Below are 19,454 nucleotides of genomic sequence, written 5' to 3' on the forward strand. Positions count from 1 at the left end.
TTTTACAGTACTTTCGTTTTTTGTTGCGGTTACCACATGTCAGTTATTGTAACGTCATATATTCTGCTTCGAAATATAAAATCATAGGGTCGTTTTACAAGCAGCTGGTTAGTGCTTTTTTGTGCAGTTTTTATCCGTAAACATCAGCAACTAGTTAGCTTATAAATAGTTAAGGAACATTGAGTGTTGTAGTGAGATGCCATGTGTGTCGGGTTATAAGTCATTGTACAGTTGGTGATTTATGTTATTTCATTTAAATAAGACTGTTAGGTTACCACATGCTTCATGTATTACACAAATACACATGTACCGACGGTTGTCCTTTGATTCAGGGTAAAAACAAAGGATTTGTTGTATGTGCTCCAAAAAAGTTCAGATGTTGTAATTGGGCATTACATGATCCACAGAGAAGCTCTCGTGACCAAATCTTTACCTGAAGGTGTACCAGCCGTCATGAATCAAGTTAGCCAAGTAGTGAATTTCATTTAATCTCGACCGTTACGAAGTCGCCTTTTTCTCAACTTTACAAAGCCATGGAATCTGAGTATGAGTGTTTGCTATATCACACTGAGGTACATTGGCTTTCGAAAGGAAAACTTGAATTGCATGATCCAGTTGAAATCTCAAGTTATTTCCTCCATGGAAAAACAGAAAAAAAGACTTCGGATTTTCTCTTCATGAGGAACGTTGGTGGCTGAAAGTTCTGTTTCTTTCTGACCTGTTTGATGAAATGAACAGTTTCAACTCCAGTGTCCAAGGGCCATCAGAAAACATAATCACAGCAACAGCTAAGCTACGGTCATTAGACGAAAAGTTGACTGTGGAAATCTAAAGTTTCCAAGGAAATCTTTGATTCCTTACCTGCTATTAATAAATCTCCATTAAAAAAGGAAATTGTTCCTGAAATCATAAGCACATTGTCTGGACTACAGTTGGCACTTCAAAATTCCTTCCCACAGTTTTCTGAGAAGTTAGTAATTTAAGTAAACAACTTTAGATGGGTTGTTAATGCGTTTGGGATCAATGGATCAAGCAACCTTTCTTCTGAAAAAGAAGAGCAGCTCATTGGTTTGCGAAACAACTTGTTTTTTCAACAGCTTGGACTAGTCTTGGCTATCTGCATACAAATCCTATTCAATACTTAGTGCAAAAGCCATCAACATAATCTCGCCGTTTGCATCGTCATGGCTCTGTGAATACAGATTTTTCGCTCTGACTGAAATTAAAAGCAAAAAGCGGGAGAGACTTCTTAGAATTGACACCGAAATGCAAGTGTGCTTGGCAACAACGGAACCTCGTTTCAATCTTATTTGTTCCCAAAAACTGGCACATCCATCACATTAAAATTGGCAAAATAATTTTTTTTAAAGCAACTTTGTTTTCTCAGTGTACTGCAAGCTGAAAAAGTTTGAGAAGCACTGGTTTAAAGTCTGCTAGACAGGATAGGAGACTTATTTCACAAGCTCCCTGAACTTAGCCAGTGTCTTTCGACGACCTTGACATACGTTCCATTTGGAGTGTTGGAGTTAAAAAATTAAAACACTGAGGTTAAAGAAAACTAAACAGTTTTGCCTTTCTTTTAGGAAGGCACCTTTCCTGCAGATAAAGGCCAAAGAAAAATAAAACGAGGCGTGAATACAAGAAATTACGCCTAGATGTGAGCCAACAATTTCACTCAGCACGTAAGGTGAATGGGCCTCCGGAAGAGATCACAACATGTTTCAGTCAGTTAAAATACATTTGTTTCAATGTCTAGCAATTTTCTATGATTAAAAAAATCAATGTTAGGCTAATTAGCTGTTAACATTGCTTTTGTTTTCACACGTTTTATTTGTAAACTTTGTCTTATGCTCCTTTATGCAGATGAAGAACAACTTTTATGTTTGAGCATTGCAGTGTTTTATAGCAACCAGCTTGGTGGACGAAAATGTTTTTGAAAATATTATTCTACACTGAAAATTAAAAATACATTGTTACAAAATAACAAATGCTTCTGATATAACTGGACAAAACATGTCATCAACACCAGTGAAATATGGACCTTTCAGTTCTAAGTACAGCCTCGTTGTAGCTTTTTTATGTACAGTAGCCTTTGTCGGGATACTTTTGGCCATTATTTTATCTACATCTGGTGAGTCTAATACTACAGGAACCATTACAAACATTCCTTTAAATAATTCCTATTGGACAACTCAGAAATTGCAGTGTGGGAGGTCAAAAGTTGAACCTAATCTCATTTCAACTAGAATTGTGGGTGGATCTGAAGCAAGACCACATTCTTGGCCATGGCAAATCAGTTTGGTAAAGTATGTTTATGAAAACAAAACTTTTCAATTTATTTTTGAATACAATAGACTGACTTAAATAACTAAACGTGTAGTCACTCTCTGTTATATAACAGGGACTTAATATTAATGTGTGACTTATATTTTTAGATTAATTTAATGTATGTAGGCCTATGGGTTAATAGGTTATATTGGGCAATACATTTTGTATAAAGTGGATTATTAGTTCAATAATCGTCTATTTATATGCACAAGCAGGGGTTTAGACCAGAACTAAGGTTTAGATGTGACTTTGTCAGTGAAAGGATAAAGATATCTTCTAATGCAGGGGTCTCCAACCTGTGGGTCGCGACCCCAATTGGCAGCAGCAGCAGTGGCCGAGTGGTTAGCGCGTTGGGCTCGCAGTCGAGAGCCTGCATGTTCGACTCTAGCCACCCGCACTTGCTGTTGTTTTTCTGGGCAAGAAACTTTACGATAATTGCCTCTACCCAGTGATCGATTTCGAGTAATGGGCAGTACCAAATTTAAGTCATAAGTAGAGTAGACAACCGGAAACAGACATTGCCGTCGGCTGCAGCGTGGGTCAAGTGTACGTCGGAAGGCGTACACTCCGAGGAAAGCGCTCAAGTCCGCTTTCCCGCAATGCAGGATAAAGATATGGAAAAAAAATTGGGGTCGCCTTAACTTTTCCTGGGGTCTTCACAACTCACCATATTCAATTTGTTACCGTTGGTCACAGCGGTAAACCATAATTCTTCGTGGGAAAATTGTAACATAAAGTTCCCGGATCCGTTTGTCTGTACGTAATGACCGAAAAATAAACACACCTTCGAAACGTCTATTCAAAGTGTATTCCAGTAAAATTAGCCCGCGGCTATCGAAATGACTGGTGCAACGCCGTACACCTCTAAAACTGTCACTACGATACAGATTACTTGGATAAAAGACGGAGAATTTGTCCAGCTAGCAAGCACCAAATAAACCAGTTAAATGTGCGACCGACTTCCAACAAACAACTTCGAGAATGAATCAGAAAAATTTGTGATAACTCAAAGGCACGAGAGCAGTTCGTGACGCAATATTTCATGTCCAAACAGGTCTCAAACTGAAACAGGTTTAAACCGGTCTGACACGAGTCTTACGGACGATGGTGCAATTTTGGCTCATGTTTTAGGAATTTCCATGACGTAATATTCAGTAGACCCGAACGGTTTCTACATGACGTTTGACCAGGCGAACAACCGTCTGTAACATAGCGATCCCTAGTTATGACAGTCTGACATGGCATAACTAAAAAAGAATTGACGACAATTGTGAGCCAATGAATAAAAACACATGATACACAAATTGTTTGAATCACTCACGTTTAAGTTAATACGCAAATACAAAGGGCATGCAAAGAATGAACAGCAATAAGAATAAACACGACGATAGGCCTACATGAAATTGGTACCATATGTAGTAGGTACACGCAAAAAATGACGCTATATACCATGGTTGCGATAATAACCGACTGTTCTGGGCTCAGACAAGTGTCGGCCACCGCAGACAAAACCAGGCTCAAACCCTAACACTTAGGTGTTCTTTACGGGGGCGAGGCACGAAATATCCCTCAACACATAGTCTACTTTCACTTTCCCCGTACTCTCATCATAGTTGCAGACGGCAACTTTAGCTCTACGAACCACAGGCTTCCCTTTCCTAATTTGTGGAACTACCTCATGCACCCTCCCAAGTTGATACTTCCCACGTTTACCAATGTCCTGGAGAGAACCTACCACTACAAGTTGACCAGGCTCCAAATTCTCGGCCATTTTTAGCCATTTTTTTTCGGCCCTGAAGACCTGGCAAGTAAAAATCGATCCATTTACTCCAAAACTGATGAGAAAGTGACAAATTGAACCGATAGTCCCTTCTTAATTGGTCACGATCATGTGGTTGCCCAACAGCACAGTATGGGTCTAAGTATGGGGTCAAAAGTGAGGCAGGGGTGATGACAGTAAAATCCCTAGGGTCGTCACTCAAAGGTACCAAAGGGCGTTCGTTCACGATCCGAACGGCACTACTGGTGTACGTAAGCAGTTCAATAAAACTGGGCTTACGTATTGAAGAGTCCAAAATGTGAAAAAATGCGATTTTAAATTGTTTAACCATTGCCTCCCAGGCGCCACCTTGCGCCGAAGCATCACTAAACCCATGCAATTGATATGAAACAATATCATCCGGACTGCACACACCAGAGTTTGCAAAATACCATCTCGGTAACGAAAAATCCTTAAGCAGGTCCAAAGAGCGAAGCCACGACTCCCACTCTTTAACAAAGCTATCAGGGACCTCGGTGTCCCAATCAAACTTGTCTATCGCCAATTGCTGAAGTATAAGGCGTGCTTTTAGAAAAAATGGCGCTCCAAAGCCTAGCGGATCAAAATTTTGTCCAAGCTGACTGAGCATACTTCGGCGCGTGTGTTTAGCTAAGGGCTTTAAGGAACATGCGATACGCATCTCGTCAGACTCGGTTTGCCACACACAACCCAATGTCTTCGCTGATGGCAAAGTCATATTTTCAGTCTGAAAGTCAATGTCACGAATCAAAGGTGAAAGCATCTCATTATCCAAATTTGACAAGACAATCATAGCCTCCTTGTTAGCACTCCACTTACCAAGTTTTAACCCACGGCTATCAAACAAAGCAATTGATTCATGAGTGATTTGCTGAGCTTCCTCTAAGCTATCAGCCGAAAATATAAAATCATCCATGTACATATTATTTGCAATATTGCAGAGAGTCAATTCACCAGCACTGCTGGGATTCTGCTCGATCATTTTCTTTATAGCCAAGCAAGCGATATACGGGCTACTCTTTATTCCCCAAGGGTGTACACAAAAACAAAATGGTACCATCCTACCATTTTCAAGGTCATCATCTTCAAACCACAATATACGAAACAAATCCCTTTGCGACTCAGGTAACTTTATTTGAAAGAAGCATTTAGTCACATCAGCCATGAGACCAAATCTACCAAGCCGAAATCTAGCCAAGACATCTACCAGAGGGTTTAACAAGTCAGGACCCGAAAACATTACATCATTAACACAAGTTCCTCGAAATTCAGACTTGCCATCGTAAACAATGCGCTTTTTTAATTGTGACGTAACAAAGTATGGTAAATACCATTCAAATCCCTTGACATTTCCTGCTTCACCAGTACGCTCAATATAGCCATTTGATTTAAGATCTTTCATGGTGTCAGTAAGGAAATCACGAAGTTCAGGTTGTTTTAAAGCTTTCTTTCTTAAAGCAGCAGCTCTATCTGACGCCAACACAAAATTGTTAGGTAGATCAATATCTTCCTTCAACGGAACAGGTATCTCAAATCGACCATCTTTCAACTCAATATTCGGTTCGACAAGTTCTCTAGCCAAATTATCATTGCGAGACAATTCACAGGTTTCATTTTGCAACGTCAAATCCTGAATGACTTTATTCAGGTCTGCTATTTCCATATCACGAGACTCAATTTTACGCTGAAAGCCAGAGATGACATCCGACTCTGAAGACGTCTGCACTCTGCACACTTTAGCAACGCTTTCATCTAAGGGTGACTTACCACCACAAGCCAACCAGCCGAGAGGAGTGAGCAAAGCATGTGGTTCACTACGATTTTCACCAACACGCTCTTTTTTTGCACACATCAAATAAGCGTTGTCGTTGCCAATCAGTACATCTACAGTACTACAATCATTCAAATGAAACATATTCACGTCATGAAAATGACGGAAACCATTTAAATCTTGTTTATGCGGTAAAGTTTTAACATCATCAGCCCAAGCTGGGTTAACCACCGAAGTTATATCACAAAACAGTTCATCTGTCTCTAACGACTGGATGTTGAGTTTGACAAGGTCAGCACAAGTAGCTTTCTGACCAGCCAGGGTATCCATTTTAAACGACGCTTTATCGTACGGTTTAAGATCAAGTTCACACACCAAATCACTCGAAACAAACGTCAACTGCGAACCAGGATCATGCTGACAATACACCAACTTCGATTTGCCAGTCATTGGATTCAAAACACGAGCAGCAGTAACGCGGTTAAAGGCTGCTTTAACATTTCCAATCTTAACATTACGCACAGGAACTCTGGCACCAGTATCATCTTTCCCAACCGAATCCAGAGAATCACGTGACGTCACATAAAAATCATGCAGAAGAAAATAGTGTTTCCTATCGTTGTTAGGTCCACACTTACGACAGTTATTTGCATGAACGCAATCCCTAACCATATGCTGGCGCAAACAATTCAAGCATTTGCCAGCTTTCACAATGACATCTCTCCGATCTTTAGGTGTCAAGCGCAAAAATTCTTTACAATTAGACAAAAAATGATATTCAACTTGACCACGTGACGAACAACAAATGCATGCCGGTAGGTTTTTACGTCTGGCTTCACCACCGCGCGGTACGCCAACAACAGTCGAGTACTGCAAACTCCCTGACATCACATCATCATGGGGTTTTACGGACGTCTGCCTAACCGGACATGAAGGCAATTTTCCTTTGCCAAACTTTTTTAATTGCTGCGACTCACCAGAATCGCCCATTAGCATAATGCTAAAATCAGTCGACTTACGCGTTTCCTCCCGTACTACAAATTCAAACAAACTCTGAAAGGTAGGCTCATCAGTGCCACCATACTGATCACCTAAAAAGTCAAGATAACGCTGCTTAGCGTCAAACGGGAGTCGCTTAGCCAAATCCAAAACAAAACGTCCTTCTAATTTATCACGCTGACCATAAGCTTGCGCGTAAAGCAAACACTGCGATAATTCATCTTTAAACTCTTTCAGATCACTGGAAGAGGTCGAAGTCAATTTGCTACCATAGCGATACTTTCTAATTTCCGGTTCTGCAAAAAGACCTCCACGAACCCCAAAACGCTGGGACAAGCGAGCTAACGACATTTCTATCCTGTCTTCCTCTGACAAGCCAGGGGTATCAGAAACCAAATTAGCAATCGTTTGTGCAGCTGTCCTAACACAAGCTGCTTGTAACAAAGTCAAACGAGTCCTCTTAAAGGGCGAAGCTGCCATTAAGGCCGTAACACGATTTTTAAAGAAGATAAATGGCATATTATTACCATCGTAACCAATCAAGGCCGCCTTATCGAAAAACGTCCTACTATTTTGGTATTCAAAAAAGCAATCCTGCTGTTGAGAACTCGATTTCGCGGGAGAAGACAAGCTATATCCCTTAAGGGGCTGAGTGGGCTCATTCACATGCACAGCCCGATCACGATCCTCACACACGTTAAAATCAGGAGACGCGATACGCCTCTCACAACCACCCAAATTACGTGTAGCTGGGCGATCCACAACTAGCGGCGCAGAAAACTTTGAAGGGGGCAAAGCATTACTGCTAATGGCGGCCCCGTGACCTGTACGCTCTGGGGGAGGAGTTCGGTTGTAATTCGCAGACCTTGGCTCTACAGCATTCGGAAGACCCTTAGCCGCGGCCCCGAGACCTCCTGAAACAGCTGGAAAACGTGTGGATTGCCCTGGTCCACTCACAGGTTGAACGGGCGTTTGGAAAAGGTTATGTAAATTAAACTGCGATTGATGTTCATTTCTGGAATGCCTAGAAGAGCTCTTCCTAGAGCTACGCCGGGAGCCCGCCTCTGATCGATATTCAGCTAAAAATACCTCTTTACGTTGTTCAGCCCTCAACTGAGCGTCTTTGAATGCGAACTCAGCAGCTCTAGCTTCGGCTCTCGCGGCGGCCTCAGCAGCTCTCGCTTCGGCCTCAGCTCTCGCGGCAGCCTCAGCTCGAATGGCCTCAGCTCTCGCGATGGCCTCAGCAGCTCTTGCTTCGGCCTCAGCTTGTATCTGAAGCTCCTCTCGTCTTAGCTGCAGGTTAATTTGTGCCACTATCCGAGACGAAGTCATAGACATCCTAGTGCTTACATTTGAGGCGCTATCCTCAGGATGTATGTCAGCATCCAACATATCTGAGAACTCACTTTCTTTTTGTTCAAAGTTATTTTTTAACGAGTTAAATTCGGGATCTACCCTATCACGAAGTTCTGCCAAGATTGCAGAGTTAAAGATTTTAGTCAAAAGAGCATGGAAATGCCGTAATTCCTCTTCTAAAGTAGATAACTTAGATCTAAAAATTAACAGTTCCTGCTTATCACTCAAAGAACCTAGGGCTACAGAAAGTTCCCCAATTTGAGTCAAAATATCCCGTCTAAGATGCCGGGCCTCTCGAACTGACTTAGCCTCATCGTTATTGGGTCCCTCCCCAGAATGGCCTGCCCGACCGCAAAGAACATCATCAGGCTTAAACTCAGTCGAGTCTACGGCGGTCGAGTCCTTGTCGCCACCGAGTGTAGACATATTAAATGTTGGGGCTAAATTAACAATTAACAAAAAAATGAAGTTACACAAACACACAAAATTATTAGGCTACAGTAGTTATAAAAAAACTTAACTGCAAAGACCGTAAAAATACAAAAAAGAATTTAAATGCACGATACCGTAGCTGTACGAGTATGAAGTCCTAAAGTCCACAAAACTTGCTTGGATTCTTCCACTTGAATCTACAAGCACAGATGGATTGTCTTTTAATCTTCTTTCTTGCCAATGAATGTCAAAGTTATTTTTCTTCTGTACCAAACTGAGAAGAATTGTCTTTACTTTTCTTTGCTTCTGTAAGAGTGTAGACTACCAACCAACAAATCTTCTTTTATTATTTCTTGTACTTCTAAGTAGTTCTTCTGCACTAGCTGACAACAAACACGTCGTTTATTTTTATGCCTTCAAGTGCTTCTTGGCCTACCAGCTAACAAAATCGTTTTTTTATTTTTCTTGCTTTAATTTCTTCTTGACCTACCAACTGACAAGAACTCGTCTTTTATTTTTTATGGTCACAGCGGTAAACCATAATTCTTCGTGGGAAAATTGTAACATAAAGTTCCCGAATCCGTTTGTCTGTACGTAATGACCGAAAAATAAACACACCTTCGAAACGTCTATTCAAAGTGTATTCCAGTAAAATTAGCCCGCGGCTATCGAAATGACTGGTGCAACGCCGTACACCTCTAAAACTGTCACTACGATACAGATTACTTGGATAAAAGACGGAGAATTTGTCCAGCTAGCAAGCACCAAATAAACCAGTTAAATGTGCGACCGACTTCCAACAAACAACTTCGAGAATGAATCAGAAAAATTTGTGATAACTCAAAGGCACGAGAGCAGTTCGTGACGCAATATTTCATGTCCAAACAGGTCTCAAACTGAAACAGGTTTAAACCGGTCTGACACGAGTCTTACGGACGATGGTGCAATTTTGGCTCATGTTTTAGGAATTTCCATGACGTAATATTCAGTAGACCCGAACGGTTTCTACATGACGTTTGACCAGGCGAACAACCGTCTGTAACAACCGTTTCAATTCATTACCGAAAAAAATACCGATAGGCTACTTTTTTGTTCTCGTTCGCAACCTTTGCATGTGTTTTGAAGTAGCCTACAGCTTGCTACCTCGGGTCACAAATAAACCGCTGTGGTGCAATAATCAAAAACGGAATAGTTGCGACAAGTACGACAGAGCAAAAGCATTCGCGATGCTAGTTTAGACTAACTTTAATTATTCAAGGTGACTCCAGAACGAGCGAATAGTTATTTATGCAGGTGTGGTGTGCACTGTGCAGTGTGCAGACATTTCATCGGCTGTTTACGGTTTGCTTTGCAGCTAGTAGCCTAATGGTAATTTGCAGCTAGAAAGTAGGCCTATAGCTAAATATTATAGAAAAAAGGCAGCAAAACAGTACCAGAAAAAGATCATATGACGAGGCTTTTTTAAAACTTGGTTTTACTGAATTTAATGGCAAACCAAAGTGTGTAATCTGTCTTAAAGTTTAGCGTGTTTAACATAATGTATTAAACACAAAATAAAATATATAACATAGGCTAATAACTCAAACGTTTTCGACCTACTGACTGAAAAAACTGAAAAGCACCTTTTCAGTCCAGAGTGTCGTTACAGTTACAGACAGTGCAAAGTCTGAAAAACAAAATGGGGTCGCATGTAAATGTTGAAAATCATTTTCATTTATATTGGGGTCGCTTCTTAAAAAGGTTGGAGACCACTAAATCTAATGGTTAGCTTCCTGTGTGTATGCTAAAAGGTTTAGCTATGAAATTGGAATTTTATATTCCGCCCCGTTAACTCAGTGGTTACCCGCAGGGTTCAAGATCACGCGGCGCTGGTTCGACTCTCGGGGTGTGCGCGCTTGAGCAACGCATTTCAGGACTGCTCTCCATTCAGCGGCACCTAGTGAATGGAATAATTTCCCGGCAACAACACTTCAACAATCGGAAATTTCACTCTGTCAATCTCGGTAATCGGTCCTGCGTCAAAAGCCTCTACAATTATGCAAAATTACCAGGAATAGCCTATCAAGGCTTCGTCAGTCCGAGGATAAAGATTCAAAACCAACCAACCTATGTTAATCTAGGTTTAAGTGTATTATTAGTTTACATTGTTCAATCTGATTGTTGCTGATAGATACTTGAAGTTTGTTTTTAAATTTGAACCATAGACGTACCTCCAAAACGTTGCTCGTTTAAATGAGTTTCATTTATAAAGTTGAAACTGAAAAGTCTGCATATCCATCAGCCTGCAGCCATGGTTAGAAAAGCAATCTTAATTCTTTTTTATTTGGCCAATAGGCCTACATAAGTTAATATATTGTGAGTATTCATTCTTTGCTGAATTTTAACCCCATTTCTTCTTTTCAATAATTTCATTCGAAATAATAAACTACAGTAGAGCCTTTTGTATCAAGACTTTACTTTTCCTTATTCCAATAACCCAACAGACCTCATGTTGCAGTTCATAATAAACAAGAACCACTTTCAAAAACTCCCTGCAAAAATTTTATTAAAAATTTCAGTGAAATAAGTTGATGATTGTTTCTGCCATGATGTTGACCAAACCAAGTCATTTTTTCTGCTATTTAGCACTTTGCTTATGTTGTGTTGTAACGTATTCTTAAGGGTTGCTTTGAACACTGTTAAGAGACACTGTTTGAAGAACATTGTTCAAATTTGTGTTGCAGTTATCGGTCTGGTATAGCAGGATACCACCAGTTTCGACACGTTTGCGGCGGCTCGCTTATTGGTCCAAATTTTGCTATAACCGCTGTGCACTGCTTTTTGAATAGCCAGCGCACTGCGCTCACTACCGACCCTTCCAAATACAGAGTTATTGTTGGAGGGCACGACAAAGCTCAGATCACTCGTGGAGCGGCGTATGTCAAAAGATATTTATTATGTAATAGCCAGAGCCCAGAGGTGGGCATTTGCTACTTTAAAAGTAGCGCGCTACCGCTACTGATGATAAAGTAACGCGCGCTACCCGCTACAAATCGATAAAAACAGTACGCATCTGCTGACCGTGCTAAAATAGCGCGAGCTACTACTATTTCTGCTACTTTTCTCTTAAGCTGACACGCCATTTTGTGACATCAAAATGACATTGACAAGGAATGCCATCATTCGTTTACAATGCAATTTCAAGGTCGTTAGGCTGAAAAAACACGTTCCTGGTGAAATTTATTGTTTCCATCCTTCAAATATACGAACATTTCACAATGCAAGCCAATGAGTCTTGACTGCGGCACTTTTCTAACGGAGAAGTCTCTCCACCGCAGCACTGGGAGGGATGCGGGTATTGTATTTAATGAAGAGACGTTTTATATCGGCACTGGGAGAGCTCAAACCTCCACAGTTGACTTTTTTCCGTTTCAACGTTTCACGCGATAGCACCAACACGCCAAAAATCATCCTTGGAGTCTTGACTGCTGTTGGTGTCACTTGTCGGTATCAACGTGGATTGATGTTTCCCGCTACAGTCAAATGTTTTCTGCCTTGATTCTTTCACCGCATTGTTGCCGTAAAACATCTCCAAAAACTTGGACAAACGTAGCGCCGCTATTGCAGTTGCTACTCCAATAAAAAGTAGCGCCGCTCCAATTACAGTAGAATTCGCCTATAACGGCTTCGTTTATAACGTCAATTCGCCTATTACGTCACATTTCGCTTGGTCCCGGCAGAATTCCTATCTTTTACGTGCATTGTATTTCGGCTACAACAGCATCGCCTATAACGTCAATTCGCATGTAACAGCACCCTTTATTGGTCCCCAGACGTCTTTTGTTCGTTTATAACGTTACTTTAAGCCATCACCTTCACCCCGAACGGTCAGTCTTTTAATCCAGTTAGCGCTGCTGCTTGCAAAATGTCTTCCCTTTATTTTGCTATGTCGTTCGCAGCAGGGACTTTAATTAACTGAATTAACTTTTCTCCCGCGTGAAAAACTATCACGTGTAAAAAGCAGCTCTACAGCTGACGATCCTGTAGAAGCCGTTTCAACCCCAGCAGAAGCCCTGAAGTCAATCAGACAACTAGACCGATACTTCCGAAGTCACGACGATAGCGAGCAAATCCTACATTATTTAGAAAAAGCTGAACGCTATGTGGTAGAGGAATCCGTGTCAAAACCTAAACAGCTGAAGATCAATGCTTTTTTGCTAATAAACAAGGAACTTCTCTACTACTGTATGTAACGAGCTGTATTGCGCAAATTTCCTGTAAGCTTATCTTTCGTTGTAGGTTAGTTTTTTAAACAATTTCTTTGTTTACTGTATTTTCTGCGTAACTTTTGTGAGTTTGGTGATACACAGTAAACCTGACTGGATTATGCACCTCTTTCTTTAATCAAAAGACAGTTTTGGAATAGTTTGCGGTAGTTCGTCTATAACGTCAATTCGGCTATAACGTCAGTTTTTTGCAATCCCCTAGAGGTGCCGTTATAGGCGAATTCTACTGTACCACTAAAGTAGCACGCTACTGCCCACCTTTGGTATTAGCAATGGTTGGCATTCGCTACTTTCAAAGTAGCGTGCGTAACCGTTACCACTCGATAAAAGTAGCGCGCTACAGCTACTTCTCCCGCTACTTTTGTCTTAAGCTGACCAGAGCCGTTAACAGGATTTCTCGGGTCCGATACCAATTTATTTTCGGGCCCCCTTCTTCGACAATGTTATGAATATAAAGGTTGTGTACAAACTTTTATTGATGTTTAAGCATGGTCATTTAACAAATCTTGCGCAATCTTAAAATTTCTTGTACCACAAAACTTACTATTTCTATCTAGCGGTTGCTTTTTTGAACTTTTTTTTGTCACATGGCGCTAGAGTATTACTTCCCGATTCCATTGATGTTTCACTGGTCATTCTAGGCTCATCAGAAGAGAATTTACAGCAAAGGTTGTGCAGACTGTCAGAAAGTTTTCAATTTGATTTGGGAAAGGTGTTTGAGCCTCGGTCAAACATTTGCTGATTGCTGCAATCTGAAAAGCGGTTTTGGTCTAATTTTTAGTGCAGAATCTTCTTACCTGTGCCTACTGGGATAGCAATCTTCTTACCTGTGCCATTTCAGTTTTTGAGTTTGAACAAATAAATATTAGCCTGTTTATTTTGAAATTCGTGTTTCGGGTAATATTCGTGGTTAGGGAAATCAGGCCTAGCCTATACTAGAAAATAGGCCTATACTTACTATAAATTCTTATTTTACTGTTTGGTGGCCGAAGTGGCTGTTTTACCACCATAGAGCTGAAGTGAGCCCGATAATGTTTGAAGTCACGGGGAATTTTTTAAATCCGGGCCCCTTAAATATTCCGGGCCCGGGTCCAAAAGTACCACCTAGACCCCCCTGTCAACGCCCCTGAAGCTGACACAAGGAAGCACTTTATGTTGTCAAACTGACATTTAAAAATGAATGATATTCGTTTACGCTTTTCAACGTCGTTATAGAAGTTTATTGTTACCCATTTTTCAAAAATAGCCTACAAGCATTTCAAAATGCGAGTCGCTCAGCCCTGCTCGCTTTGGCTTCAGCACATCTTTACCAACAGAGGAAAGTTTCTTTACCGCAGCACTGGAAGGAATGGGATGTTGTATTTATTGAACAAACGTTTTAAATCGGCACTGGGAAAGGTTAAGTACTTGCTTCTATCTGAAAAAGGCCTCCACAATCGGCTTTTCTTTCCGTACCGACATTTTATGCGATGGCACCAACACACCAAAAAATTCATCCTCGGAGTTGTGACTGGTGTTGGTGTCACTCTTGTCGGTATCAACGCCAATAGTAGAATTATTTGTTCCTTGATTTTTTCACGCATTGTTACCATAAAAAATCTTCAAACACGAGTCATTTTTTCTCACTTTAAATGGGGAAGTAGCGGGAGTGCGGCTGAAAGAAATGTAGCGTACTATTGCCACATTGGAAAATGTAGCGTCGCTTCTCTAACAAAAAAGTAGCAGCGCTGCTGCCCACCTCTGCGATGGAATTTTTCTATGGGACTCTTTATTTGTTTTTCAAGCACATTTAGTTTGTTTATATTGGCAATCGAGGCCAGCATTTGTGTCACAAATGATCATCATTTAAATCTTTTCCTAATTTGTTTTGAGGCCCAAGATGTCGGTAGGTTTGATGGAATGAAGAGAGCAAAATGACTTTTTAATTTGAACATCGAGGAATGATCACAACATTCACAAGTGTTTCTTTCTCAAGCAGTCAATATAAATGATTTATTGCAGACTGCACGGACAATCGAAACATTAGCCAATGTGTCAAATCCACTTTGAGATTCACCACTTGTGTATCCTTGACACGCTGCATGTGTATTACGCCATTACGTCACATATCGTCATCATTACGTACTTTAGGTTTACGAGGATTCTTCGAATTCATCTTCATCCAGAAAATAATCTCGCATCGTTTGCGGCCACCAGAAGGCCTCCTGTCAATGACATTGCATTGATTCAACTCCAACATGCATATGATCCCAGCCAAAACCTTCCAGCTGTATCTTTTGTCTGTCTGCCTCCCGTTAATACTCTTCCTCCAGTTGGTAAAAGGTGACTGTTTTGAAAGGACGCTGTAAATATTTTCTGTATTGTTTTTAATGTTGTTTTTTTCATATTACCCATCGAAAACAACCTGTCAGATTTTAATACGGTATGTCTTTTTACACGCTTCATTTTTTGGTAGTCATTGCTGGTTTTAAAACATTTATACTGACAAGATTGGCTCACATTAGCAGTGGTGTAGGCCTATAAGCCAGTGATATAATTTGTTGTTAGATTATTACGACTGCTCAACTTACAGGTGCTGGGCTTCCGGCTGGGGTAAGACTCTGAATACTGGTAACGACAAAGTATTGAAGCAACTTCCTCAACCGGTTGTGTCGGAAAGAAACTGCAACAACTTCTACAGAAATCAAATATCTTACAAGCAGCACTTGTGTGTCAGGGAAAAAAATATGGGGACCTGTCAAGGTGACAGTGGTGGACCTCTCGTGTGCAAGAACCAGGATAACAGATGGGTTCTTTATGGGGCCACCAGTTTTGGCCCAAAAACGTGCGTTACCGCTCCAGGTGTGTTCGCCACAATACCGGGGTACGTGACTTGGATATGCTGCACAATGAGGGATCGAACGACCCCTCCGTGCAACACGATTCAGTGTTGAAGGCCTTGTGGCCTACTCTGCACGCAATATTCATGCAGTTGGTGTTATAGTTTGAATGATGACTGCTGTTTACTTTCATATGTGAGAACTTCCTTGAGTGATCGGAGATCTAAAGCCATAATCATCTTCCCGGAAGAATCCTGTCTCTGTCGGTGGTTCAAGACTTTATTCTAGTGAGAAAAAGTTTTCATTTTTTTTAAATAGCCTATGGCATTTTGACAGGCAATAATCTGATTGTCATTTGTCAATGAAGCCTGACCTCAATTCCAGCTATAGCATGATCTGGAGCTGTAGTTACAAATCCGGTAATGCTCACAAATTTTGCAATCGTTTCGAAAAATTTAAGCCAATGACAGCCGTTCAATTATCTTTTACAAAAACTACCGTGAACAATGAACACGTCACATGAAATGCACTGGACCGCATATCAGCGTTCTGGAAGTTATGTATCAGATTTGAGATATTTTTGCGTGTTTATTCGTTTGCCTTGCCATATATTTTATTTAACTACGGTAGATAGTTAATTTCTATAGGATAACAACGTCTAATGTAATACAGTACGGTATCTACACAAATCCATTGTGGATTGTGCTGCATGTCAGGCCTACGATGAAATCCAGGCGCAAATCGATGTCAGCTTTATTGCTAGTTTGCCTAAACCTAGAGTAAAACATAACTTGGATCTTGTTTAACTTTGGAGCCAGTTCTATTGTAAGGGATCCGTTATTCTGAAATGGACATCCCTAGACTATACTAGCATAGGCTACATTGCTGATTTTTCTGCATGTCTGAACCGATCCAGGTTTCGCAATTTGACGCCAAACCTGTTTGTGAAATCGGTATGGGAACGCGTGGTCAGGTGATTTTATTGTTTGTAGCCTACAATTAAAGTGCAACTGCACAATCGTAGTAACATTGGCTAGAATCCATTGCTAAGACATCGGGTTGAAAGACTCGCTTCCTTACAATTGAGGCCCACAGCCAAGAAACCGACGTTTTTCCCACGCTTTTCTCACGCTACCGGTACCTGGAAGTGGCAAAGTCGTCAACGCCATTTGGTGATATGACTTCAGTTGGAACGAAACTAGAAGACAAACGAAAGAACTTGCAAAAGCGATTGTCGCTTCCAGGTCTGTCTCGAACTGACATCATAATCTGGTGTGTTGTGCAATAAGTTACAATCCGCCTTTTAGTCCAGTCGTTGAAGCGAAAAAAAGGGCCGAACCTTGACTTAATTGGTGTAAAGCTGAAACTTTGCACATTGTTTCTGTTGATTATGTACAATTGTACATTGACCAAAAAAAAATCCCCGTGAAAATCTTTTGGTGAAAAAATGTTATCCGCCTTTTTTGAAAATCCGCCATTTTTTTTCTCAAATTGGCGGATAAACAAAATTTGAATATTTTTCCGAAGTATCGTCATACTATGGCTTCTATAAAATATGATATTATCATTGTCACAATTAATTAGCAAGTAGGTACTCAATAACAACTATATTTGACTTTAAACAAAGTGACATTAACAAAATATTATATAATAGCCTACGCTAATGCATAATAGTTCCAAAAACGATAAATTTGTTCACATATAGTCAAGTCAATATATGGTTTGACCACGGCCTACTAGAACACGGCCAAATATGTTGCTATTTGAGAAAATTTTTAAGAGTCTTAATTGTTACAATCATAGCCATGACAAGCCTGTCATTTTCCCACTTACAGAAGTGTGTAAAATAAGCAATATTTGCATTTAGGCTGCACATATTTTGGCTTGTTTTTCCGGAGATGTATGTATGTTAAGCACAGTTTATGCAATAATAGGCCTAATGTAAAATATGTGAGACTTTTCAACTGTATCCTGGAGGTAGTATCATACAGTCCTTGAGTTTTTTGTATAGCAGGATCACGGATATATTTACTCAGTAAATATGAGTAAATATGTCCGTGAGTAGGATCTTTCGCCAATATAGCCATATTTTACTTGCAAAATTAAGCTTGGCAAAAAACAAAACGAACTAAAGTATTGGCACGTCAAATGAACAGTTTACAACATAGAATGCACAAAAAATCCTTCATATTTTAAATGGAACATGGAATTGCACTAAAAGTGACACACCTAACGATACTACCTCCAGGATGCAGTTGGAAAGTCTTACATATTACATTACCTCCAGGATGTAGTTGGAAAGTCTTACATATTACATTAGTATTGTGCTCAATGTACATACCTAATCTACGGTTAAACAACCTAAACATATGTCTGGGTGCAAATATTGCTTATTTTACTTACTTCTGGAAATGGGAAGATGACACGTTTGTCATATCTATGATTGTAACAATTCAGACTCTTAGAAATTTCCTCAAATAGCAACATATTTGGCCGTGTTCTAGTAGGTTGTGGGTTTGACCCCAAAAAATTCCTACAAAAGGTTTTCCAACGGTTTTTTCTAGTATTTATCATCAAGAATAATAGGCTATATTAAAAATCTAGGAGAATCAGAGCACCGGAAAGTTGTCATTTTCCAGATGGCCGCCAAAACAGTAGCCTATAATGACAATAATTCACTTAATATTTATGCTAGAGCTCTAATTCTGGCGTCTGTCTATCCCTAGGTTTAAGGTGGTAAGGAATTCATTAAAACAATTCAAAATGAAATTAAGTAATTAGTTTAATGGAAAGACTTATATGAAACAAAACCAATAGTGAAAGACTGACAGTAGGCCTACAAGAATCGCAGACCACTTGTTAAGTTATTTACATTCAGTTGCTAAATAAGTCCTGGTCATCATCCTCTTTCAGTAATGACTGATTGTACGTATTGTCACAGGCATCAAGTTGCACTGTCCAGTGTCCACTTGCTGAGGTACAGGGTAGATTATTCTGCCTACACCTGGCAATGCTACAGGCAGTTGTGCAGTTGCATTGGATAATCTGTAAAGGGGGAATCTGGCTCCGCATTCACGTCCGATTCTGTTGTCACAAACTGACTGCCTTCCAGTTTCCAACCCTACCCGCAAGTTTCCATATCACTCTCCTGTCCTAGCCAGACCATCATTTGGTAGTACTGGTAAACCCTTAGACAGTGAAATTTTGTTGATGACTCAGTAGGTGGTAGGCGTTCTGGTGTCACAAATGATTGGGAAGAGAATACTTTTTTTCTTAGTACCCTACTCTGTAGTGCAATGACGAGAAGGAATCCGTCCGCGTGCCCCCAAAAATCACAGCTATCGCTTGACAATTTTTGTTCACAATGGATGCTGCTGTCTGCTTTGGAAGAAGGAGGTAATTGGCACAGTCTTTCAGAATAACATCACCCTTTACCAGCTTGTGAAAGACAGTTTTTCTTATCTACACCAAAGATTCTTGATGTTGTGTCACATCCAGTGTAGGCATGTAGAAAAAGTAAATGGGAACATAATTCTTCACCTATCACCATTTTCAGTTCGTTTATATGGTACACTTTGTCAGCATTTTCCTTGTCGGAACGGAAATATTGATTTATGTTTACTTGATGCGTGTGGCGCCCGAGGGCTCTGACGTAACGCACGTCACATACTGAGGGCTCCCGAGCG

At 40.4% G+C, this 19,454-nt stretch overlaps 1 protein-coding gene across 3 annotated transcripts; it reads left to right on the forward strand.

Moving 5' to 3' along the window:
- The first annotated feature begins 1,870 nt into the window (after positions 1-1,870).
- Positions 1,871-16,485, forward strand: LOC145765273 (chymotrypsinogen A-like). 3 transcript variants are annotated; one of them, XM_082577071.1, is made up of 4 exons: positions 1,871-2,306; positions 11,408-11,599; positions 15,080-15,271; positions 15,522-16,478. In XM_082577071.1, exons 1-4 carry the CDS (start codon positions 2,014-2,016, stop codon positions 15,880-15,882), a joined length of 1,038 nt encoding a protein of 345 aa, XP_082433197.1. In that variant the 5' UTR covers positions 1,871-2,013; the 3' UTR covers positions 15,883-16,478. The 3 variants fall into 3 exon arrangements, with proteins under 3 accessions (XP_082433197.1, XP_082433199.1, XP_082433198.1); XM_082577073.1 differs by having other exon boundaries at positions 1,871-2,131; XM_082577072.1 differs by lacking the exon at positions 11,408-11,599 and having other exon boundaries at positions 15,522-16,485.
- Positions 16,486-19,454: the final 2,969 nt, after the last annotated feature.

Source organism: Aplidium turbinatum, chromosome 2 (assembly GCF_918807975.1).
Source record: "Aplidium turbinatum chromosome 2, kaAplTurb1.1, whole genome shotgun sequence".
In the NCBI taxonomy this organism is placed as follows: Eukaryota; Metazoa; Chordata; class Ascidiacea; order Aplousobranchia; family Polyclinidae; genus Aplidium; species Aplidium turbinatum.